General features: G+C 46.2%; 1 protein-coding gene across 1 annotated transcript in view; it reads left to right on the top strand.

The window, feature by feature from the left end:
- The window catches only part of DNAJB12 (DnaJ heat shock protein family (Hsp40) member B12), a 56949-nt gene that overhangs the window by 15450 nt on the left and 15768 nt on the right, over window positions 1-25731 (top strand). Inside the window, exons 3-6 of the mRNA XM_066619713.1 lie at window positions 4604-4749; window positions 14716-14901; window positions 20289-20368; window positions 22946-23055. Of these exons, the coding sequence (XP_066475810.1) occupies window positions 4604-4749; window positions 14716-14901; window positions 20289-20368; window positions 22946-23055 (522 nt within the window). The remainder of the gene's footprint in view (window positions 1-4603; window positions 4750-14715; window positions 14902-20288; window positions 20369-22945; window positions 23056-25731) is intronic.

Genomic DNA, 25731 nt, shown 5'->3' with positions numbered 1-25731 from the left:
GCAAGTGGCACTACCAATACAGATTGATGCCACTTGGTTTAACTGCAGCACCTGAGGTCTTCTCCGAGATCCTGGTGGCTCATCTGCGCCTTTATGGTGTTTCACCCTTACCTGGATGTCCTCTGGATCAGGTCCTCCACAGAATCTCAGGCCAGAGCGTGTCAGGATGACCTAGACTGTCTCCTGGACCATGGCCTTGTGGTCGGCGAGAAACAGAGCTTGCTTGTCCCCACCCAAGTGGTAGAGCACCTAGGTCTCCTGTTCAACATGAGGGCGTTCTCGGCTTCTCTGTCTATAGAGTGCCAAAAATTACTGTCCCAGTTGGTCAGCAGGACAGGGGAGGCAAACAAGATGGACCTCATGCTCTCGCCAGGCTACAGGGGTTCATGGTGTCTTGATAGGCCATTACCTCATGGTTCCAATTCAGATTACAATATCTTTAGAATCGCCTCCATCCTAACCTCCATCAGATAGAGCACAGGGCCCAGATCCAGGTCAAGATCCCAGAGTACCGGATACTGAAGTTAGGCTGGTGGCTGGCCTTGGGGAGGCTTGCCCAGGGGGCCATCCTGGGGGTCCCACCTTGTATTGTTATCACCACAGATGCCAGTCTGATAGGTTGGGGTGCACGTATGGATCAGAATGTGGCACAGGGAACCTAGACTGGCAAAGAGAACAGGAACAGTATCAACTGGCTGGAACTGAGGGACATCTGCATGGTCCAATTTTCACAATGGAGAGAGGTGAAAAGCGGTGTGCCCCAAGGATCTGTCCTGGGACCGGTGCTTTTCAACCTCTTCATAAATGACCTGGAGACAGGGTTGAGCAGTGAAGTGGCTAAGTTTGCAGATGACACCAAACTTTTCCGAGTGGTAAAGACCAGAAGTGATTGTGAGGAGCTCCAGAAGGATCTCTCCAGACTGGCAGAATGGGCAGCAAAATGGCAGATGCGCTTCAATGTCAGTAAGTGTAAAGTCATGCACATTGGGGTAAAAAATCAAAACTTTAGATATAGGCTGATGGGTTCTGAGCTGTCTGTGACAGATCAGGAGAGAGATCTTGGGGTGCTGGTGGACAGGTCGATGAAAGTGTCGACCCAATGTGCGGCGGCAGTGAAGAAGGCCAATTCTATGCTTGGGATCATTAGGAAGGGTATTGAGAACAAAACGGCTAGTATTATAATGCCGTTGTACAAATCTATGGTAAGGCCACACCTGGAGTATTGTGTCCAGTTCTGGTCACCGCATCTCAAAAAAGACATAGTGGAAATGGAAAAGGTGCAAAAGAGAGCGACTAAGATGATTACGGGGCTGGGGCACCTTCCTTATGAGGAAAGGCTACGGCGTTTGGGCCTCTTCAGCCTAGAAAAGAGACGCTTGAGGGGGGACATGATTGAGACATACAAAATTATGCAGGGGATGGACAGAGTGGATAGGGAGATGCTCTTTACACTCTCACATAATACCAGAACCAGGGGACATCCACTAAAATTGAGTGTTGGGCGGGTTAGGACAGACAAAAGAAAATATTTCTTTACTCAGCGCGTGGTCAGTCTGTGGAACTCCTTGCCACAGGATGTGGTGCTGGCGTCTAGCCTAGACGCCTTTAAAAGGGGATTGGACGAGTTTCTGGAGGAAAAATCCATTATGGGGTACAAGCCATGATGTGTATGCGCAACCTCCTGATTTTAGGAATGGGTTAAGTCAGAATGCCAGATGTAGGGGAGAGCACCAGGATGAGGTCTCTTGTTATCTGGTGTGCTCCCTGGGGCATTTGGTGGGCCGCTGTGAGATACAGGAAGCTGGACTAGATGGGCCTATGGCCTGATCCAGTGGGGCTGTTCTTATGTTCTTATGTTCTTATGTCCCACAGAGGTTTCAAGCAGTGATAACAGGGAGGCATGGGCTAATCAGGACAGTTTTACTGAGTGCCAAAGCCTTTGACTGCCAAGGCCTTTGTCAGCCTCCAGGGCGGTACTCGCTCCAGAAAGATCATGGAGGTGACTAGCCGGCTCCTGCTATGGGCAGAGGAACACTTGGCATGTATAAGGGCCAAGCATCTCTTGGGTGACAGATGTAGCCACCAAATGGCTGATCAGGGAGCATGTGAGTGAAACACAGTGGCCATTGCATCTCCAAGTCTTCAGGGAAATAGTTTGCAGACTAGGTCTGAAAAATATCAGGGTAGAGCAGGCAGCAGTGATTCTCATTGCCCTGCTCTGGCCCAGATGCCTATGGTTTTTGAATCTTCTCCAGCTGTAGAAGGGAAGGTACTGGAGGAAGCCTGGAGGCTGAATGGGAGGCTCTAACCAGGTGCAGGTACCCTGAGGGAGTTTTGGCCACCCTCTTGACTTCGAGGAAGGCATTGACCAGGAGGATCTACGGATCAACCTGGAAGAAGTTTAGGAGTTGGTATATCAGAGGGATGTTTCTGCCACCAAAGTTAGAACTAAGCGTTTCCTGAAAGGGGTGATACTTCTCAATCCTTCCATGGTACATCAATACCCTGGCTGGGATTTCCATAGGGTCCTCGCGGCCATGATGGTTTTGTCTTTTGAGCCCATGGCCAAGATTTCTCTCAAGACGTTTCTGGTGGTCACAGTTACCTTGGCATGAAGGGTCTCTGAGATTGTAGTGCCCTCAGTGAACATCAGCCTATGCACCTTCCACAAGGACTAGGTTGTGCTCTGGCCAGATCTGGCCTTTATTCCAAAGGTAAATACCTGGTTCCACAGGACTCTGGAAGTAGTGCTTCCTTTTCTCTGCCCCAACCTGACACATGCCAAGGAGAGGGTATGGCACATGATGGATGTCCATAGAGTGCTCAGTTTCTACATGGAGCACATTAAGACATTATGTACAATGGATGCCCTTTTTTTATCAATTTCAGGGGAGAAGCAGTGGGGTAGTACGCCTCCTGGACAATGCTTTCCAGGTGGCTGAAGACAGCCATTGAGGCTTCCCACTGGATTTCAGGAAAGGAACCTCCCCCTGGCATTATGGTTCACTCTGTTTGAGGGGCAGCTACTTTGACAGCATTCGAGGGAGTGGGCTCCCTGGGGGACATTTGCAGGGCTATTACCTGGTCCTCCCCAAGTACTTTTACAAGGCACTACAGGGTCAATGCTTCTTTGGCCACAGTGTCCTTCTGCAGAAGGGTCCTGTAGAAGGTGGTGCTGTTGTGAGGTGCAGTCCGACTCTACCCTCCCTTAAGTTAGTGCTCTTTCACATCCCATCAGTGATTAATGTCCCCCTCCCTCTTACAGAGAAAAAGGAATTCCTTACCTGTGAATCTCCTGTTCTGGAAAGAGGGAAGGGGGGCATTCAGCCCACCACTCTATCGTCAGCTTGTCACAGCACCATCAGCACATGCGGGGTGGTAGACTGGACAGCCAGTGATGGAGTAGGCAGCCAGGCCTTTCCCCTGCTACGCATCATTGTTGATTGCCTGCTTTCTCTAAACAATTTTTCTCTGAGTATTTGAGAGGTTTACTGCGGTACTGTGGGAAGCAAAGGAGGATTCCTGGTTTTCTGGCTTGGCTACACAGACTGGGGACTGGGAAGCTCTCCCCCTGGGAAGAGACCAAATCCATTTCGGCCCTGCCTCTTGTAGTGGGAGGGACTACCCATCAGTGATGAGTGCCCCCCTCCCCTCTTCCCAGAACAGGAATTGATCAAATGATTATGATTGATCAAACACATCAGATGATGATGATGATGATGAATAAGAGTAAGAATATTTATATACTGGTTTTCAACAAAGAGTAGTGGGCAGGAGGTCTGGTCTAGAGGGTTGAGCCTCCGTTTGCCTGAAGATAACATCTGAAGGTCACCAGTTCGAGGCCACCGGCACCATGGGACCTTGAAGCAGCTGACAAGCTGAGCCGAGTTATTCCATCTGCTCTGAGCGTGGGAGGATGGAGGCCAGATCACAATGAAACATCTGAATTGTTGTAGCTCTTGAAAGATAGAGCCTTCTTTCAATTGTAAAAATCCCTAAGGGGATTTAAATTAGCCTGCCTATAAACCGCCTTGAATAAAGTCTGAGGAGAAATCTGAGGACATAGAAAGGCGGTATATAAATACCTGTATTATTATTATTAGTAGTAGTAGTAGTAGTAGTAGTAGTACACAAAGCCATTTACATAAGATAGCAGCCTAATGGCCCAATCCTATCCATTTTTCCAGGGCCTGTGCAGCTATACCAGTGGGGCATGCACTGCATCCTGCGGTGGGGGGGACAGTCACATAGGCCTCCTCAAGGTATGGGAACATTTGTTCCCTTGCCTCTGGGCTACATTGCGGTTGCACTGGAGCTGGAAAGTTGGATAGATAGGGCCCTTAGCTGCTTACTCCTTGCAAAGGAGCTGCGCATTGTAAAGCTGTGCAACCAAGTCTCATGACAGGAAAAAAAAGCATTTGAATTGGGGTTGTGTGAAGGACATCACATCAGTGCATACTTTTGAGCTCACTGAGGAAGTATAATTGGAGAACAAAGTTAACTTGAGTTTAATTTGTTGTGGAGAATGGCAAGTGCATCTGCTTAAAGGTAAGTAGCTAATTTATCTCCCATTAACAGCAGCCTTCGTCTTTTAACTTTTTAGGGTAAAACAATGTAAAGACTATTATGAAATTCTAGGCGTGAGCAGAGATGCCTCTGAAGAGGACTTGAAAAAGGCTTATCGGAAATTAGCACTGAAATTTCACCCTGATAAGAATCATGCGCCAGGTGCTACAGAAGCTTTTAAAGGTAAAATGTCCTTTATGTCATACTGGGGATGATTTAATTGGGGTGGGTGTGTGTGGTTTGTCATTGTTACATTAGATATTGGAGAGGCTGGCTTATCTCATACATGAATCTGAAGCAGAGACTCTTGCAACATATCTGGCAGCTGCCAGTACAGAGTGGAGCTGTGGGATTTGACCCACATGGTATGTAAATGGTTCAGATAAATTTCTTTTGCCCCCATAAAATTGATTCTGCCTAGAGCTGCCCCTCAATGGAGAGGAGCACCAAATCACACCTCTGTTTTGAGAATGTGGGTTGAGCAAATGTGAACCGAGCTTGTGGACCATTTCAGTGAGAATGACAGTTGCTTAATTAAGGGTGCAATGAGAATGGTGAGATTAAGGGCGCAATGAGATGGTGAGACTAGTTCTGCTGCACTGTCCTCTACATCTGGAAGGCCTCTTTTTCCTCAAGGGCCTCTCCGCCAGGCAGAGGTACCCTTTCCTGAGGCTTTTCTTAAGGTGACAGAATCTGAGTGGGCAGCCCCTTTACATGGCAGGAAGGATGCTAGATTGGTCAACAGGTTCTACTCCCTTCCTAAGGAGGTTCTTGAGAAGCTGAAGACACCTTCTGTTGATGCCCCAATCGTAGCCTTGGCCACCAATGCTATATTCCATCCGAAGGGGAGGGAGGACCTCGAGACCCCTCTGATAAGAGAATCGAGGCAGCTCTTAAAAGCGCCTTTGAGGCTTCCTCTTTTGCTCTGCGAGCTGCGGCCGCTAATTCCATCTTTGCTAGAGCTACTTTCCTTTGGGATGACGAGCTGGCTAATTCCAGTCCTTCTCTCCCTAAAGCCATCAAAGACTCCCTCAAAAAGGTCTCTCTGGCAGCAGCGTTTGCAGCCAACTCCTCCTTGGACGCACTCCAGTTCTCTTCCAGGGCCATGGTGTCCAATGTAGTGGCTAGGCGTAACCTGTGGCTTCGCTCTTGGGATGCCGATTCCAGTTCACAAAGCAGGCTGGTAGGTACCCCCTTTGTTGGGGGCAAACTCTTCGGCAGTCTCTCGAGCCTGTCCTTGTAGAAAATAAGGACAAGCAAAAGGTTTTGCCCTCTGCTCCCAAAAGGCAGGTCAAATTTAGACCCAACCTGCCTTATTGCTCCTTTTGTCCCTCAGGCAAACCTAGAGAACAAAACAGATTTAAGCCTAAGTGGAACAAAGGCAGATTCCCCCAGAAGCAGGGAAAATTCCACTCCTCTCTATTGGCCAATTCAAACCTTACATCTTCTAAGGTCAATTCGGGATGATACCAGGTGTCCCCCCCCCCCAGTTCCAGTAGGAGCCAGGCTTCTGCAGTTTGTCCCCCATGGCATCAAATCACTTCAGATGCCTGGGACCTGGAGACTGTCAGCAGAGGTTACTCCCTGGAGTTCCTCAAGAAGCCCCAAGACAGGTTTGGACATGCTCCTTTCTCCAGGGTACCAGCAAAACACGCTGCTGTGTTAGATGCCATAAATCATCATCTCTCCATAGGCGCTGTAGAAGAGGTTCCTCTGCCAGAAAGGAACTCTGGGGTCTGTTCAGTCTTTTTTCTGGTCCCAAAACGAACCAGGGTGTTCACCAAGATCCTAATGACACTGGTAGCACACTGCAGGTTCCAGGGCCTTCACCTTTTTCTGTACCTGGGCGGCATCCTGATCAAAGCGTCGTCCAGGAATTTAGCTCAGTCGCACACCACCCTTACAGTACAGTGTCTCAGATAATATGGCTTTGTCATCAACGAAACGAAAAGCGTGCTGACTCCCTCCCAAGTACTGGAATATCTGGGAGTACAGTTTGATACCCAGAGGTTTCGAGCCTACCTCTTCAACAACAGACAACAGAAGATCATACAACTGTTGCACCAGGTACTGGGAGCCACTCACATGGAGCTCTTGACACTTGCCAAGCTTCAGGGGATGCTGATTTTGTGTCTTCAACTGGGCAAGTTTTCACACTCAGAAACTTCAGCACTTTCTGTCCCCTTATACAAATCTAATAGAGAGGAGGTCTCAACTCAGGGTTCAGGTCCCTCCATCATTGAAGAAGGACCTATGGTGGTGGCTGACTGAGAACCGGTTAGCCCTAGAGGTCAGTCTTCACCTTCATACCAAAATAGTCCTAACTACAGATCTAATAGGATGGGGGGCTCACCTGAATGGGGGTTGATTTAGGGATGTTGATCCTCTCTGGAATCATCTCAGCATCAATCTGCTGGAATTGAGAGCGATCCGGCTAGCTCTTGCCCATTTTGAACCTCTTCTGCACCAGGGACATGTCTTAGTCAGGACTGATAATGTTTCGGCCAAGGCCTACCTGAACCACCAAGGGGGGTCAAGGTCAAGGCAGTTGATGAGGGAAGCAAACCTGATCCTTCAATGGGCAGAAAGAAATCTTCTGTCTCTAAGTCCCCAACATCTGGCGGGAAAATTGAAGGTAGAAGCTAAGTCGAAGAAGGCTTGCGGAGGCAGAATGGCATTTGCATCCTCAAATCTCAGAATTCATAGCCTGCTTTGGTCTACCGGTACTGGATCTGTTCACCACAGGTAAAAATGCCCAAGTGGTGAGATTCTTCTCCAGGTTGGAGAATCCTAACGCAGAGGCAATTGATGCATTATCGAGCCCTTGGCCCAAGTCTCTTCTTTACGCCTTCCCTCCAGTTCCCCTCCTAACACAAGTGCTCAGACTGATAAGATCATACAAGGCGTCAGTGGTCCTAGTTGCTCCAAACTGGCCAAGAAGGCCCTGGTACCCGGATCTACTACAACTATCAGTTCTTCCTTCCTTGGGAAATTTCTCATTGAATAGATCTACTGTCCCAGGGTCCGCTAAACCACCCACAGTCACACAAGTTCCATCTGACTGTGTGGAGGTTGAAAGGTTAGAGCTTCAATGCTTAGGGTTTTCTCAGAGGGTAATCTCCACCATGTTATCTGCTAGACCAGGGTTGTCAAACCCATTTCATACAGAGCGCCGAATAGTATTCATCATGCCTGCTGAGGGCCAGTAGTGATGTCATTAAGTGGGAAGTGATGTCATTAAACAGGTCATAACCAAAAATAAGCACTTTTTCTCGTTTAGGAACTCATTAGCTGCAAATGACAGAAGAGAAAATACGCAAATATTGATCATATTTCAAGTTATGAGAGAGCCCAATTTTGATGTGGGCTGCCTTTTCATCAGTAACACCTCAGCAGCTGAGAGCCTGAGGGCCGGATAAAAAGCTTCCGCAGGCCGCATCCGGCCCCCGGCCTTATGTTTGATATCTCTGTTCTAGACGTTCTTTCAAGAGTAGGGTTTACAGAACCACATGGAAGAGGTTTCGCCCCTGGTGTAGAAAAACGGGCTTTGAGCCAACTTTCCCGTTAGTCTCTGTTATTCTTGATTTCTTATAGGACAGGTTAAATAAGGGCCTTAAGACCTCCACCCTGTGATGCCAGGTAGCGGCAATTCATGCACTTTAGGAGTGGGAGATCATCTGTCACTGTTGATGAACGCACATGTTAAATGGTTTTTAAAGGGCACTGATTAATCCTCCTCCCATTCACAGAGTTCCGACCTGGGACCTATTCAAGGTTCTTACAGCCTTGTCTAGTGCTCCCTTTGAGCCTTTAGCGATAATCCCTTTAAATCTGCTCTCTCGTAAGACTGCCTTCCTGATGGCTATCACTTTTGCTTGTAGAGTTTCACAAAGATAGTGTAGTTTTTTGCACTTCTTGCCCAAGCTCACTCACTGAGGGGGGTCAGGCACTTTGGCTATTTTTGATGGCATTGCCTCCTTGTCAGAGATTTGTGGAGCAGCTACCTGATCATCACCTCATACTTTTCTGAAGCACTATAAAGTTAGTTCTCACGCCTCTGCGGATGCCACCTTCAGATGTAAAGTCCTCCAGAAGGTGCTTAGCATTTAATATGTTCTGTGTTTTTGATCCCACCCAACTCAGGAATTACTACTCAGGGAGATCCCATTTGTCAGGAATGCCCCCGTCTCCACCAGGGAAATCAGGAGTTTTAGCTTACCTTGGTAAGTCCTGTTCCTGGTGGAGACAGGGGCATTCCTGGACTTCTGGCATTCGTTGGACTCAGCACCCTTCTGGTCCAGTTAAGTTAGTTACACATAATGGGCTAACACTGGTGGTTGGGGCCTGGCTGACCTTTGTTCTACCCGGGGTGTTTTCTGCCTTTTTCTCTCTGAAGTTTAACCTTTACCAGTTATTAAGTTGTTTTCTCGGAGGACTGTGGCTCGGCTATTAGTCTGGGTCCTGGTCCCCACACACAGGGAACTCCACCCTCCTTTTGGGCTTGACCTGCCTACATGAAATGACAAGGGGCATTCCTATCTGTCAGGAATGCCCCGTCTCCACCAGGAACAGGACTTACCAAGGTAAGCCAAAACTCCTGATTTTCCTTACCTTTGAGCTGCATTCTGGCTGCACCGGTTCTGGAAAGTTGGATAGGATTGGGCCCTCAGTCATCTCATGTTAAACCAATTCTGAATGCAAACTTAAACAACTTAGGGCGCAATCAACTTAAACAACTTAGGGCGCAATCCTAACCCCTTATATCAGCACTTTCCAGCACTGGCATAGCAGTGCCACTGGGACCTGTGCTGCATCCTGCAGTTAGGGGGCACTCATGGAGGCCTCCTCAAAATAAGGGAATGTTTATTCCCTTACCTCAGAACTGCATTGCCCTTATGTCAGTGCTGGAAAGCACTGGAAAGCACTGACATAAGGGGTTAGGATTGCGCCCATAGTCCCAATCCTAACCAACTTTCCAGTGTCAGTGCAGCCACAATGGAGTTGTGAGTTTAGGGAACAAATTTCACTTTACCTTGAGGAGGCCTGCATAATTGCCTCCCCACAGCAGGATGCATCGCACACTGCATTGGCATGGCTGCTTCAGTGCTGGAAAGATTAGGCTGTTAGTCAGTTCCATCACATACAATGTTTGCAATCCCCAGTAGCTGAAAGCAAATAAAAATGGCTTAAAAGAGCCAAAGCACCCCTCTCAGTTCACGCTCCTGAAAGGAATTATTGCCTGACACCTAAAACACATCTAACTATAAAATTGGAGGTGATCCAACTGGTGCTTACAATCCTAAACACCTATTAGGAAGTAAGCCCACCTCAGCACTCTGAAACTTCCTTGCAAGTAATCTGCATAGGATTCCACTCTGAGTCCCACTGATTCCACTGGAAGAGAAGGAATCCTGTATCTATATTTAAAGGTGGGGGGCAGCTTCTTTAGTGTTGAAAATTGTAATTGTTGGGGCCATGCGACGAGCAAAGCCCATAGAGGTAGTTAAAGTGCAGCGAACTGCTGGCACTAGCTGAGATCCCGGACACCTCCACAAAGAAATTACACAGACGAGGCAGAATTCCACCACCAAGCTATATTTACAAAGTGTACAGATAGCCAGGCTCTCTGGCAGCAGAAACAGCACAGATGTTCAGTACTCCAGCATGCTCTCTCCCAGACTCCTCACCACGACTACAACAACCCATGAGGTAGGCTGTGTCTGCTTTCCTTAAGTACTTTTGATGACCAGTCAGGGTGAGGATGACCTCATCCCATTACCTCATCCTCACGAGGTCTATTGCATCAACCTCCCAGGACGCACCTGTCACCTTTCCCATTCACTTACATTGAGGCAGTGGTGTCATCATGACTTGGCACATTTAGGCTTGCAGGATTGGTCAAACAGGTGTCACATGTTGTACAGAGAGTTACATCCAGGTACTTGCATTTTACATGGGCTTAGAGATTCAAGTCAGAACATTTAGGCCACGCCGCATTCAGATAGCAAATTTCTGGAACTTTGGGTCAAAATATCTGACAGGAAGGCATAACTTAAAAACTCTTGTTTTTAAAAGAAAAAATTATTTTATTTTTCTTTGCAGACAGAGCAAAATAAGGGAAAAATCAAACCTGATCTTCATAACAATTTTCAAAACTGGAACTGTTTTTAAAATGACATCCAGATGAGAGAGCTGCCTTTGGAGTAAAATCAGATCAGAGAGCTGCCTTTTGGCAGATCCATTGTTCACAGCATGTTACTGTATTACTTGAAATCTGTGCCAACTTATCAAAGCATTTGAACAAAAAAATGCAGCAGCAAACTTTACAGGGATGTTCGTTCAATCTCACTTGGACCTTAAATCTAGGCTTGTTTCAGTTGCCAAAAAGTGAGGCCCTCTTTTGTCAATCTTATGTGCGGGGACAAGATGAAATCCATTATTGTCCAGAAACCAGTTAGCATCTGGCATAAAACCTTCAGTGGCAGAAGGCAGATTTCTTCACCATTTTGCTATTTACTGAGGGCTTTGCCAAGAGCTGCATGTCAAAATGGGGTCATGAAGGAAGATAATGCTTGATCCTCCTTAATGGGGCCATATTCCAAGAGGTTATCTTTCACACAAATCCACTTCATTGCTTCATTTGTCCTCCTCTTATTAGCACCCATATGCCTTACTACTTGCATCTCTTTGGCTTTGGAGAGAGGCAGACGTCGTTCTCAGGGAATTTCCTTGGTTAATATTTTTCTGCTGCTGTCGTCAGCTGGTGTGTTAGTTAACGTTTTCCAGTGACAGCTGATAAAGTGTCGTTTTGCCCTCAGACTTTCTTTAAAAAAAAATAGATCATTCTCTTCTTGAAATTTAAAAAAAAAATCATTCTTTGGCGAGAACAGAAGAATTGCTTTGCTGACTCAGAATGTAATACAGCCTTCAGTTTATAACAGCCAGGTGCTCAGAGAAAGTTGATGAAGATGACTGTCCCCTGTTGTTTGTCTCTAGTATCTGGGCATTGGAGGTGCTCTGCGCCTCCTCATAGAGGTTCTGCTTTTAACTATTACAACTCAGAGCCATTAGTCAGTTTGGGTAAAAGATGCAAATTGGATGACTTTAGGACCTGGTCGATTTGTACATTTTCAAATTTCTTTTTTCAGTAAGGAAGGCATAACCCTGATCACTGAAAGCCAGATTAAATTGTAAAGACTTGTAGCCCTTTTGAAAGTGTTTGAATGAAATGTAAGATGGGTGCATCTTACAGTGTAATGCAGTGCATTACAGTGTGGTATATATAAGTTGCAGTGTATTACAACTTATTTTGGGGGGGAAAATAGTTGTTCCCTGGCCTTAAAGATAACTGGCAGCCCAATCCTATACCTATCCACAGGACTAAGTCCAGGAGTTCAATAGGACCTATTCCAAGGTAAGCATGTATACCACAGGCTGCATTTCTCTACATCCTTGCGTAGGAGTAAGTGCCATTGAATTCAGTGAAACTTCTGAGTAGACGTATCTAGAATTGTGCTGTAAGTCTTCTAACTATGTACATACTTTATAAGCTAATTTATACCCTGCCTTGGATTTGCTCCAGACTGGAGACACTTGAAGTAACAAATCAGAGTCTATAAAGCAATAATAGACTGAAATTAAACAGGTGCCAATCAAACTAAAATCTATTCCCTGTGGTTTTCATATTAGCTGTTGGCCCCATTTGTGCACATAACACATTGTGAATTTGCTCTTCTAATTAAGTTTTGTTATAAGTGTGTGGGATTGTCAACATCATGTTTCCAACTCAACCATTAAAATTGTCCACTAATCCTAAGTATCTGGGAACTATGAAGTGGAATGGAATCAAGGACTATGGTTTGCTGTAATGGGAAGGAATGAAACTGAGAAACATGTCATAATAAAAAAGAAATACAGTTTGTGCTAGTGATGAAACTGCAGACAAAGCAGAACAAGCCTGGTTACAGAGAGACTAGCTGGGAACAGTGACTGAGATCTGGTTTCTGTATTTTTCCATAGTCTCAGTATTGCTTATGGTGATCTTGGTTCCCCCACACTTGCAGAAGTTTTGATTAGCATTTTTTTTACCTGTCAGCTTGGGGAGTAAACTGAGCTCTCTAACCTTCTTCTATTTGTTTGCATGTCTAGGTATTAAAAGATATATCATATTGATAATAATACTGATGACTCAGAAAAGGAAACAGTTTAGGGAGTGGCATCTTAGTGGAGAAGGAAGGGAAGAAATAAGAAGTTATCTGTAAGAGTCTAGACTTTGAAGCAAAATAAATTGTAAGAGCAAGGGGGTTGACAGGATCTTCCCAGTAGATACTGTTCCGATTGCACCTACTTGAAATTTCTCCCTCAGTTTGATTAAGGTAGTCTTGAAGAGGACCTTGTGGCTTGAATTCATTGAAGATGAGTTCAAACTTGTAGCTTAAGAAAGAGTAGCACGCTTGCCATTTCGGGCTCTTGTTCATTTTGGGGTAAGAGACAAGTACATTAGCGACCCAATCCTATGCAGATCTTATAATGGCAGATCTCAAGATCTGCTGCCATAAGTCCTAGGCCAATGGCGCAAAAGTCACTCTGTCATACGATGGGCCATGACTGCCACTGCAAACATCTATGTGTGGGTGTAGGTGGAGGCTGTGGGTGTATGGGTGGAGGCTGTGTGTGGGTGACAGCAGACCACTGAACTTTCTGCTGTCCGCTGTTGTCACAGTAAGACATCTGAAGGCAGATGGCCTGGAGTGGGAGGAGGAGAATCTCAGTGGCAGCTGCACATGTTAAGATCCTATCCCTTCATTTCAGCCCAGACCTGCCCCCAGGAGTCTCCTCAGACGTGCACCAGCAAAACAGCTGGCATAGGTCCCAGGAGAACTATTGGAGACCAGGTGGCCTATGGAGAGGCAAGTAAAAAAACTTTTACTTATCTCTCCTGGGCAGTTTGATCTCCTCCTCCCAGCAAACAGCACACAGCACATTCCCCATCTGCAGCACTGCACACTCTGGGCTGGGGGATAGTATTGTGCTCTTGGACTCCTAGCTACGTACCTTAAGATTCCAGGGGGCCTGTACAGAAGTTGAAATATCCAGCTCTTACCAGTCCAGTGCTATTGTGCCTGTGTGAAAGTATTATCAAAGAACATACTGTTTGTGACTTCACCAATGCAGCCATCCACAACTCAGGGAGCCAGTGTACCTAAGCAACAACCTTTTGCAACTTATCAATTACCAGGCTATTCCACCTCAGCCTGCCAGAAGAGGATCAGATATGTGAATTCACCTTCGTGTAACCAAACCTCTCTGCACATTCCAGGGTTTCAAGTCAGGGAAAATGCCAGGCTAGACTCTTTACCCTGAAGTGTGTGTGCGTAGCACGCACAAGGATTATTTTGTGGGACAGCATCAAATATTGTGTCTGCATCTATATGCAACAGTTGATTAAATCCTGTGGGACTGCAGGTGATGCAGTTAGGCTACAGTTAATTGATATGAGTGACAGTGGTGCTTAATAGCTGATTACAGTGTAATCGATTTGGGCATTTTCATGTCATGTGATAACCATGATTATCACATGACAAGGAGCTTACTTGAATTCAGCAAAAGACCTAGCTTTCCTTTCACTTGCATTGATCCTTGAAATTTCTTGGTCTGTTGCAGAGGTTCCTGAAATTTCTCCATTCACAGCAGCCAGTAACTTTTTCACAGTGCCACTACGCTTCCATTGCTGTGTTTCTCCTTGAAAAATAAACTCTCCTGTGGTGCTCTTGTGAGTTCACTGCAGTGCCCCAGAGCACCATGGCTCATAGTTTGGGAACCTCAGGCCTAGTGTAAGATTCAGCATGAGCTTTTAAACCAGCTAAAAGAAGGTGGGCAACAGACAGAAGAACTGATGCATACTGCTATTATTATTTATTAGGCATTCATATAGAATTTTCCTAAGTACTTAGGGCACATCTCATATGTTACATAAGTAATTTTTACAACAGCCCTGTAAGACAGGTGTATATCACGATTCTCCTGCTACAGAAAGGGCTCCAAGGCCAAAAGAGAGTGGCTTGTCAGGCCCGCTTAGTCAGCAAGCACATGGCATCCACTATCACCAAAGGAAAGACTCTGACTGTTTTCTCCTTGCTGCCATTTCAGCCATTGGTAATGCATACGCAGTATTGAGTAGCCCAGAGAAGAGGAAACAGTACGACCAGTTTGGAGATATGAAAGTCAACCCCACGCGACACGGACATGGCCCTGCGGACTTCCACCGAGGTTTTGAGGCTGACATCTCTCCAGAGGATCTTTTCAATATGTTCTTTGGCGGTGGCTTTCCTTCTAGTAAGCAGATCATTTTAAATCCATTTTGAAGTTGTGGGAGAGGGGGGAGGGGAATGGAGTGCCATTCAACTGGCTTCCTTCCTGTTCCCATGCTGGAACGGAAGCGTGTTGCAGATAATCCGAGATAACCCTGGTGTTCCTGCCTAATTGACCAGTATTGAAACACACAGCCTCATAATGTTAATAGGTGAGCACAGGTACCATGTTTTTGGCAAACGTGGATTTCTCTCAGGATTCTTGGACAACATTCTTGGTAGTAGTTACAGTTGTCTCTGCAACTGAGCTGGGAGAAGTTTGCTGTTTTGAGGAGGCACCCTCTCCCTTCTGTCCAACCTTGCAAAAATGAAGACTGTTCCATATCCAAGAGGCCTGTCAGGTTTCCTTACAGGCTCTTCCTTATCCAAAGTAGCCCCATCATACCACTGGTATGTATGTACTTCACAGTGAGGAACAAGTGAGGACTCCCATTGGGGCAGTTGTGTGCTTTTCTTTTCTGTGGCTATAGAGAATGAGGGATGGAAGATCAGTTTCCATCTGCCTGGTGGAATCCAACATCAGTCCAGCAGAGTGGAGATGTTGCTGGCTTCTCTTGTATTGCAGAGTTTAAAGCAAAGGAAGATTTTTCCCCCCCTCCCAGTACCCAGCGTTTACCTTAAGATAGCTGATCATCAGTCTAGGACCAGGAAGGTATTTTCCTTTGGGTCAGATTGGCTAGAGATCTCGGGTTGGGTAGAGGTTGCTTTCCCCACAGCATGTGGTTTGGCTCTCTTGCTTCAGTCACCTGGAGCTAGGTGCTGTGCAGGTGCTTTTTTGCAGTTGCTATTTGCTTGTGGCGCACTGTGGTCTGGCTTGACTAGCAGGCTGAACTGTAGAAGCAGGTTGCTCCTACCTTTTGGACAGAGTTGTTGAGCTTGAGGTGAAGAATCCTGACTTGGGGAAGTAAACCAGAACGGCTTAGGGCACGGTTCTCATTCTCTGCATTTAAGTTCTTTCCTCATGCAAGTGAATTCAGAGCATCTGTTGTCAGCCGTTGTGATCTGCTCCTTTATAGCAAGAGTAGTACATCACCAGAAGGGACTTCAATGAGCAGTCGTGGAAGGGACTTCCATGGCTTTGCCTAAGCCAGTCTGAGATGAAATTCTCAGGCCTAGTTCACAGAGACAGCAGATGAACTTGTAAAACAGTTTCTGATCTGTGCTATTATTTCACACTGCTGGTTGGAAGATTAGAGGTGGGTTAACATGGTTGAGGTTCCTACATATTACAACCATGAAGGTTCCTGCACAGCACATTTAAAGTAGTTTAGTGGGCAGGAAGGGTCTAGCCTCTGTCCCCCTTCTCCAGTGTACTACCCATGACCTGCTGCCTTCAGTTCTGAAATGACCTAAACCAATGTGACCCTTGGGACCCTCACCAATGTGATGATACTGGCCTTACACAACTCCAGTTTGCATCTCTATCTCTGCACCAAGTCTTTGTCTCTTAAGATGCACTTTAATGCAATGACTCCTTGGATTTGGAAAGGACTCTGCTGAGCATCTTAGCAACCCTTACACCAAGACAAGCCAGGAGCTACATTCTGTCTGGTCCATGTGAGAAGCCCCATACCTGAGTGACAGTTCTTTCTTGTGCTACCTGACAGCACACATCCTGGAGGGGGTGTTCTTTCCCCTGTACTCACCAAAAAGCCCTAAAAACCTCAGCAGGAGGAACCCCAAGGATTTGGGAAGAGGCTTTAATGCCCTGTCCCAATTATTCTTTTAGCTGCCCGACCACCATCATTTTGTATTGAATTGTCTTACTTTTTTTTAGCCACTTGTTATGCAGTTTCTTAGCAAAGTAAGATAAAAATATATTTTAATAAACAAATGAACTGTATAGTTTGCTGCCATGCTGGGCTAGTGATTCCCCCCCCCCCCCGGTCCTTTTGCCTTGGTGTCTGCGATAAATGGATTTTGCTTTCTGAATCAGGGCTTAATGGCTTTCTTGTTTCAAGCTAAACATTTTGCACACCATAAATAGGGGCTCTACAGACCAGGGATTGACCACCTTTTCTGCTCTAGTTCATCAACAACAGCAAAATAACAGCAGCCGGTTGCTGGTATTCGCTGCCTTCTGAATAATGACCACTATTAAGATCTCTTTGTTCTCGCCTTTACCATTGGGAAAGTTTATTCTTTTTTTAAAAAAACTTTATCCTGAAGGCAGGAAGCACCAAAACTGTGCAGAAGCTTTATTGGTTTTGAAGAGTTATAAAACTGGTGCATGTTCCATTGAAATACCCCTTCAGCTAGCTTAGAGAAATTGCTAGTTGACAAGCCTATAGTATGAATCTGCAAATTCCTGTGTACAGCAAGACATGTTACTAATATTGAAGCCTGCAGCTAAGTGGAAACAGCAAATGGAAAAGACAACTTTTTATAAGTGTTTTACAATTTGTATAGCATTGAAATAAATTTATATGCCTTATGTGTTATGGACGAACTCTCCGTTTGTGTGCAGATGTGGCATTATGAGGGCTTTCCATCATTGCATCTCAAAGAAAACCACCCATACTATTGATTGGCTGGATCAGAATGGTTTCATCATTTCCCACAAATTATAGCATAGCTTCTCCCGAAAAGGACTCCTTGTCACCATAGGACCCAGTGGGTGCAAGCACTTGTTCCATTTCTGCAGGAATCTGCTCACATGTTCGGCCACAATCCTAATCCATTTTCCAGCACTGACATAAGGGCAATGCAACTCCAAGGTAAGGGAAAAAACATTCCCTTACTTTAAGGAGGCCTCCGTGAGTGCCACCCAACTGCAGGATGCAGCACATGTCCCACTAGCACAGCTATGCCAGTGCTAGAAAGTGGGTTAGGATTGCGCTCTTCCACTATATCTTAGGCACATATAAGCCCAAATGCACTGTAAAGCTGAAGGCCCAAGAGGCTTATATGTCTGTTGAGGGTTCTGGCAGTTCACCAGCTTGGGCTGGAAATTTACTTTACAACACCATTGCTGGGAACCAAACTAGCACCTGCAGGCTTCAGTCTCTAGGTTTCCAAAGTGTTTGACTCTAACTGATTGTTGGCAGTTTGCAGGCTTCCACTTTTGTATTCTAGCATAATGTCATGGTTTGTGGTAATTTGCAGGTTGGTATTACCTATCCTATACCCTTGTTTTCTAGCACAGCATGTCTTTAGGACCCAGCTGCTGAGAGCATGATAGATACATTAACAATGAGAAAGCTCAGTAGTAAGAGGCATGTGACAGGCTCTTGGGAACCCACAAGAGAGACAAAGTGATCTTTGAGAGCAGGGATGGCCCGCCTCACTAGTGGGGCTCCTTCCTATGACCTTCAAGGAGATTCCCTGTCCTTGTATATTCTTGGAGAGTAATGTCTGCCTGGCCCATAGCTGTCATGCTGCTGCCAGCCTCTGACAACCTTCAAAAGAGGACATGGTAAAAGCAGGTCCCAGGTGGCAAGATGGGAGACAGCACATCAGAGGCAAAAGAGATGAACACGGCAGAGGGAACCTGGCAGGGCTCTCTAGAACTGAAGGGGCTTGGGGGACAGGAGGGGGGTCGTACTTACCTGAGTCTCCCTGGCAGGCCCCACCCTTAATAGAGAGCCCAAAGGAAGACGACACTGGGAGTGCAGCGTCTCTACCCGCAACGGGAGGCCTCCGAGAGTGGTGGAGTCTGCCTGGAGGGAACGCCGGGGAGAGCCGCGTGAGATGAACCCCCTGGGAACAGAATCCTTTGGTTGAGGGAGTGGGGTGGCCAAATAGCAGTCACCTAGGGGTGCTTGTGTTGAGATCCATTTAATGGGACAGGTGGGAGTAGGCCGGGGGAGGACTCTAAAAGTAACTGGGGCCAGATAATTTATACAACTATCACCCACTTCCCTGAGCAAAAGACTTGCAACTGATGGGGAACATGCTAGTCAAATGATACTGCCAGGTGGCATACACCTCACCCTGATCAACCTTTGCTAATGGACCTGAAATTAAAATGTCTTTCATGATTTGTCAAGATTCTTGTCATGATTCATATAATTATATGAATAGCTAGATACTCTCACACTTGCCTCTTTTGGAGTTTTGTTTAGGCCTCGTTGGGAAAGTCTTAAACTGCAGTCCTAGACACACTTTCCTAGGAGTAATCCCTAGAATTTGAAGGATTTGAAAACTTACTTCTGAATAGATGTGCCTAGGATTGTGCCGTTAGAGCTGCAACTTCCTTTCATATATCTTTCCAGTGGCATACCAACCAGTCAGTGGATTAAGACCTCCCTGATCCTAAATACATTAGGTACATAAAGTACATCTCATTGATTTCAGTGGAATGTAACTTCCACAGAGTGCATTCAGAATCGGAGTATAATGGCCTTATCCTATCATCTGTTTAGGGTTTTGGCAGTTCACCAGCTTGGGCTGGAAATTTACAACACCATTGCTGGGAACCAAACTAGCACCTGTAGGCTTCAATCTCTAGTTTTGTCAGCTATGCTGACAGAACATGCACTCCATCCAAAGGTGGGGTGCTAATCAGATGGCCACCATTAGTTTGCCTGCTCTTCAGTGGATCTCCTTGGATGTACACTGGCTATTTTGCTGATGTAAGTCTGTGGAGCAGAAGGGGAAAGATCTAGGCAGGGAAACGGATAAAATACACCATGTGTGACTGCCACTGAGATCCAACCCTTAACTGTTCCCAGTTCAGCCCACTTCCTACCCCAGTACTTCCCCAAACTGCTCACGAACCACTCCCTCCATCACCTTACTGCACCAGCTGAGTGTCCATGCAGTTCTGTTGTGTACTTAGAGTCTCTGGCCGTCTCCGCTAGCAACTCTTTAGCTTAGGCTGTATAAAGATGACTTATAGAAGTGGATCACTAAATCCATTGCTGTAACTGGCCCATAGGATTGGACCATGTTTAAATTAAAGTTTAAATTAAGATAGTTTATTTAACCTGGTTTTCCCATCGTGGCAGCCTTTTGAACAAGCCCACCTATCTCTACCACCATGGAAGTGGTCTTATCACTAAGGCCGCAATCCTAACTTACTTTCCAGCACTGACATAAGGGCAGTGCAACTCCAAGGTAAGGGAGGTGTCTTACCTTGAGGAGGCTTCCATGGCTGCCCCCCAACTACAGGATGCAACTCATGCCCCACTGGCACAGCTATGCCAGTGCTGAAAAGTTGGTTAGGATTGTACCCTAAGAATCTCTTTCTGTAATCTTAGACTGTTACCACAGTTTGTTACTTGAAAGTGCCTGACTAAACTCCATTTCAGAAGTGGACTTTTCTAAATTTTGTTGCAGCTTCTCAGCCATTTGCTTAGGTAGCGGACGTCATGTATTTGACCATTCCTAACAGGTCCCTTTCACCCACAGGTAATGTTCATGTATACAGCAATGGCAGGATGCGATATGCCTACCACCAGAGGCAAGACCGACGAGAACATCAGGGTGATGTAAGTTGAAGCAAGGAGGGGTAAAGCAAAGGGCTTCAAAATTTGCATAACTCTCAGTAAAATGACTTTCAGTTGTACTCTCTGTCTTATCTGATTTGGATTTGTTGTTCATTTTGCAATCCCAAAGACTGTCTGTGGTTTTTTCTTTTTCATTTTCTGTGACTTTCGGGGGTGCAGCCTCTGTCTTTTAGACTGATTTGCTGTGTAGATGATGAGTGAGCAACTTCTTATTCATGTGGAAGTGTCAGTATTCTTGTGTCTTCCCAGAATAACAAAGTGCCTTTTAAATATGTTTTGAAAATAGTCTTTCTTTGTTTCTAAAACCGACTATTGGAATCCAATTCTTGATGCAGTAGGAAGCCTATTCCACCTACTGCATCCTTCTTTCCGTTATCCGCTTATCCCCAAAAGCGATGCTTTAGTCACAACTTCACCAGCTTGATGCATCAGGGACAATGGAAGCTACAAGAATCTTAAAGCCATGCCATAAAATTGGCCAGTCTCTCTTATACTTTCAGGAGGGTTCTACTCCTTTGACATTTTTTGTGGCTTTCCAGCACATTTGATGCTCTCCAGTGCACTCTGGCCACCTCACTTATTGAACACAGAATCTAAAACAAAAGGGCACCCTTTTGGGATGCCAACGGAAACCACCAACCATTTAGACTTCTTTGTCCAATCACTCTCCTTATCCTTGTTTAACTTAAAAGTAGTGTATTGTGCCAGATTGTTGCTCTTAGCAGATCCTTTTCTGCTCATACAAATTATATTACAGTGGGCGCAATCCTATCCTGTGCTGGAACAGGCAAGCCAAGAGGCTTGTGCTGTATCCAGTGCAGGATAGGGGCCCAAAGTGGCTCAACCAGAGCTATGGGAAAACTTTTCTGCTTACCTCTGGGTGAGGCACTCTGGCCCCCATGGGTCTCCTCGGACCTGAGGTGGCACAGGTCCGAGCGGAGTGGCTTGAAGCTGGCTCAAGGGCGCCTCAGGATTGCGCCAAATGTTTCCATCCAACTAGCCAAAAGGGGGGCCATAAATCCGAGTTGTATCTCTTGCTTGGCAGCGCAGACCTCAAAGTCCGTGTTCCTCAGTTCATTCAGCCTCAGACTTTCCCGGCATTCCTTTTCCTGCATTCTTGATGCTCCCTGATCAAGGCTGCTATGTTTCCTTGAGATATTGTGCTGTATTTTTGGTTACATTTTTGTTCTATTCATTCTTCATGTAGCGCAGGGCAGTAGGCACAGGGCCCAATCCAGATCTTTGCATGCCGGCTCATTGCCACTGCAGCAGCCTTATTGCAGATCTAGCACGGGAGCTAGCCCAGTGCAAACCCGTGCTGGGCCAGCCCTGGGTCTGTGGTCCACTGCCTGGCACTCCATACGAAGTGCCAGGTGGGGGAGAGGTCAGACAGGGGGTGGGCAGAAACAGAGAGGAAGTGTTCCAGGTCAGGGAGAAGGTATGGGGGGAGTGGGCTGGGGGGGATTGGGACCAGCAGAGCTCAGCTTCACTGGATCCAGAACTCGTGTCAGGCTGCGCAGCCTAACACGGGGCTTCTTGATTCTGCGGCAGCTAAAGAGTTGCTGCAGAATCAAATAGCCCCATTGCAGGGTGCATATTAGAAATAAGCATGGCAGCCAGTGATTGCCTACAGCAGGAAAAAAGACGAAGGGCAGTGAAGTTGGGGGAGGGAAAGGCACACAGATTCAGTGGGGCAGGATAGGGCCATCAGGTAAGGGAAGGGCCTAGCCTTTGGGACTGATTCAAAGGATTGGGCTGCAGTGTGAGGTTCTTACGCCCAGTGGGGCTTTTAACCCCTTTTTCCAGAAGTTGCTTCCTGTGCCACTGCCCCAGAACAATGGTAAACACCTTTCCTGGTCACAGCTTGCACAACCATGTCCAACAGTCAACCTTCCAGTGCCTTCACCTTTGCTGCTGCACTCAGAAAGTCAGGATTCAGAATGTGACAAAATGAACCCATTCAACCTAATGTTATTGCAAGTATCCTTAGACTGGAATGTAGCCCTTCTCCTAAAAGCAGTGGACTAGCAGTAGGCCTGATTTCAGTTGACAACCCCCAACTCACAGCACGACAGGCACAATTAAATAGAGGTGTTGCCAGCCTGCAGTTCCACTGGATTACATTTGAATTTGCAAGTCACTGATATACTTGTGCAGTTCATCTGTGAAGAAAGATCTTTTTATATCTGCAGCCATACATAAGAGACAAAACTGTGTGCATGAGGCTTCTGCTTGCAATAGCACATCTCACCTGGGCTGTGAAAGTGAACGCCCTCCATCTTCAGTACAGAAATTGGAATGGCCATCATATTGACCTGCCTTCCTAGGTTGTTAAAAGGATTATGGAAATAATGTATGCAGAGCATGTTAAGTGCTCTGATGTGTTGTACAAAGACAGTGATCAGACTGGCCACAGTTGGTCTCTTTCAGCATTAAGTTCCTCCTCTCCTTAGTGGTTCCAAAGCTGCAAGCTGGTCTGGTCTGAGCAATAGGGGAAGAGAGTTCCACAATCCTGTGTCTGTAAATCCACTGACAACTTTTCCCCTTCTTCCTTCCTAGGGTGGCCTTGGCCTGTTTGTCCAGCTGATGCCTATTCTCGTCCTCATCATCGTGTCTGCTCTCAGCCAGATGATGGTCTCCAGTCCACCTTACAGTTTGAGCCATAGGCCGTTAGTTCCTATTATACTTCTATATTGTTAACTTGGACAGCTGAGTGTTATTGAAAGGGATTGAGAGCAAAATGGCTCTTTGCCAGTTGTGGAAGGGGCGGGGTGGAAGGGGGGAGCTGGGATGTGTATGGATGTTGCTTTTCTTCCTGTCCTGTCACTTATACTTGCCTCCCAGCTTTATTTAATGTCTACTGGGATAGGAGGTGGTTGAACATTCAGGCATTCACATCATAGAGTCTTCCATGTGCCACCGCAGGATGCCTGTGTGTGTGTGTGGGGGGGGGGGGAATTGCTTATTTAAGTCTTCCCAATCAGCTTCTTATCTGCATGGGGAGGGACTGTAGCTCTGTGGTAAAGCACATGCTTTGCATGCAGAAGGTTCCAGGTTTGGTCTCCAGACAGGGTAGAGGAAAAATCCTTGTCTGAAACACTGCAGAGTCACTGTCAGTCAGCGTCAACAGTGTGAGCTAGACGGCTCAGTGTAAGGCCCTTTTCTGTGTTCATGTGTCTCTGTTGACCTGGAAACTAACTACATCATCATAGATAAGCAGAACCAGGGCAACTCGATCAGTGTGCCCCCCCCCCCCCATTATGGCCATATATTAGTCATGTAAGTGCAGGGCCCAGGGCAGCCAACCCAGCTGCTCTGCCCAAGGGACAGTTCTGTGATTAATGATGCTGTTTCACAAGAAACCTCTTTTGCTCTCATTTTTAGCCCCTTATCAGATTGCATGCACTGTAGATAGTTACTTCCTTGCTTCTGTTTCTTGTGCTAGAAAACCTTCAGTTTAGGATTGTTCCTGCATTTCGGTTATGGAATTTGAGGTGATGCTGAGATCCGACACAGGTTAGGTGTAGATCAGGTTAATCATCTGTAAAATAGTCTTCCCATCTCTTTGAGGATGTGTTGAGAATTCTGCTTTTCTTCTTCCCCCTCAGGCTTTCCCCCTATAGTACTGAAGTGAGGGATCTTTCTCAAGGGAACTTCTCAGTCTAAGAAGCAACTCCGACAATTCCATGCAAGCTGATTTTCCTGCAATTGAATGAGTTACTTCATAGATTTTAAAATTCTCTTGAGAAAGAGTTCTTAATCAAAATGCATTGGGAATGTCTATACAAAATGAAGGACCCCAATCCTCTCAGTTTTCTTGTATCTGATGGGTAATTCCAGTTGTTTCTAACCCCCTTTTTTTGCTTGGTGTTGAAATGGGGCCCTTGACACTTGCAAGTTGGGCATCAAAACAATACAAAGAAAAACCTGGGACCTTTGCAATGGCTGACCTCTTCCTTGCTGTGTGAAAGGTGGCAGTTGTACAACTGAGACAATAAACTCTGTTCTGGGAGAAGGGAAGAAAAATTGTGCAATGGCTAAGTTAACCAGCTGATGACTGTTTAGGACGTCAGGTGATATCTGGAAAAGTACTAGATATACTGTGAGGGCAGTGTTTCCAAACATTTGGTCAACGGCGCTCTTCTGCAGCTGGTCTACATGATGGTTTTGCTGAAGGGGTAGAACAACTTGATAACGTACAAGTTGAATTTTAGCCTGTGAAGGGCATCATGGGCCCCTTTTCTCCTTCCTGCATCTAATGAAACAAACAAAAAGAGAAGGAGATTGGGAACATGAGCACTGATCATTCATTTGCTTGTCTGCACTGGTCTTTCTTCCACTTTGTCCTCCATGCAGAAAAGGAGGGCTGGAAAAGAGAAGGAGACCTTGTTGAGGGGAGGGGATCTGCTTGCCCTGGGTTGTGGTTTGACCCTCAGGTCTCTTCCTTCCAGTTAGACTAGTTGTCATCAATGGGGTGTGTTGTACATCTGCAGTGTATCTCTCTAGAGCGCCATGCCACTTTTAGGAAGCTGCAGAGTTTATCTGTGATATCAGATGTCTGAGAAATGCTGAGTAGGCGAGAGTCCCACACTGCCAGTCCCAGACATAAGCTTCTCAAATGTGGTGTCATTTCAAGCAACCCTGGTTTTATAATGCTCAAGTGATACCTGCCTCCACCCACATTAAGTTGGGTGGAGAAGCCCAGGAACATGTTGCTGTTCTTGGAGGGTTTTTTCCTGGCAAGGAGCAGGCACACTAACTCCTATTTCCCTGGTTTTGAACAAGATGTGGATGCTTTAACACAGGCAGAGTAACTAGATCCATTAAACTTACCATCCTTTGAAAAAGAAACGAACTTACATGAATCTGTGAAGATACTTTATAGTATATCAGTTCATTAGCCTCTCTATTCCAGTAATGTGTACTCTGATGGGCTAATGCCCTCCGAGATCTTTGGCAGAGGCCTTTCCCAGTCATCCCAACTGAGAAATATGACTAGAGATACCAGGGATTAGATCTTGGACTTGATACGTGCAAAGCACTGAGCTATGCCTCTCCCAACGATTAGATCATGATCTGGATATGAGTATTTTACATTTGCTTATAGTGGGAGAATTAACTGAAATAGGTCAGTTTACAGGGTAAGAGTGCATAGAGGATAAGCTGCTGATTGACAGTGCAATCCTGAGAATGACTCAGAATGAATGACTTATGGCACGTTTGCACCTCCTTGTGAATTGGTTAGGCCAGTGCACGGAGGCGCACCTGTGTGCAGAGGCTAACATAAGCCTCTGCACTGATGGAGGCACCAAGCCCTGGGGTGGGTGGGGGAGGCGGGAGGGGGG

This window comes from Tiliqua scincoides, chromosome 3 (genome assembly GCF_035046505.1).
Source record: "Tiliqua scincoides isolate rTilSci1 chromosome 3, rTilSci1.hap2, whole genome shotgun sequence".
NCBI classification, from domain to species: Eukaryota; Metazoa; Chordata; class Lepidosauria; order Squamata; family Scincidae; genus Tiliqua; species Tiliqua scincoides.
The sequence above is the reverse complement of the archived record's forward strand: the minus strand, read 5'-3'. Positions and strand labels throughout refer to the sequence as shown.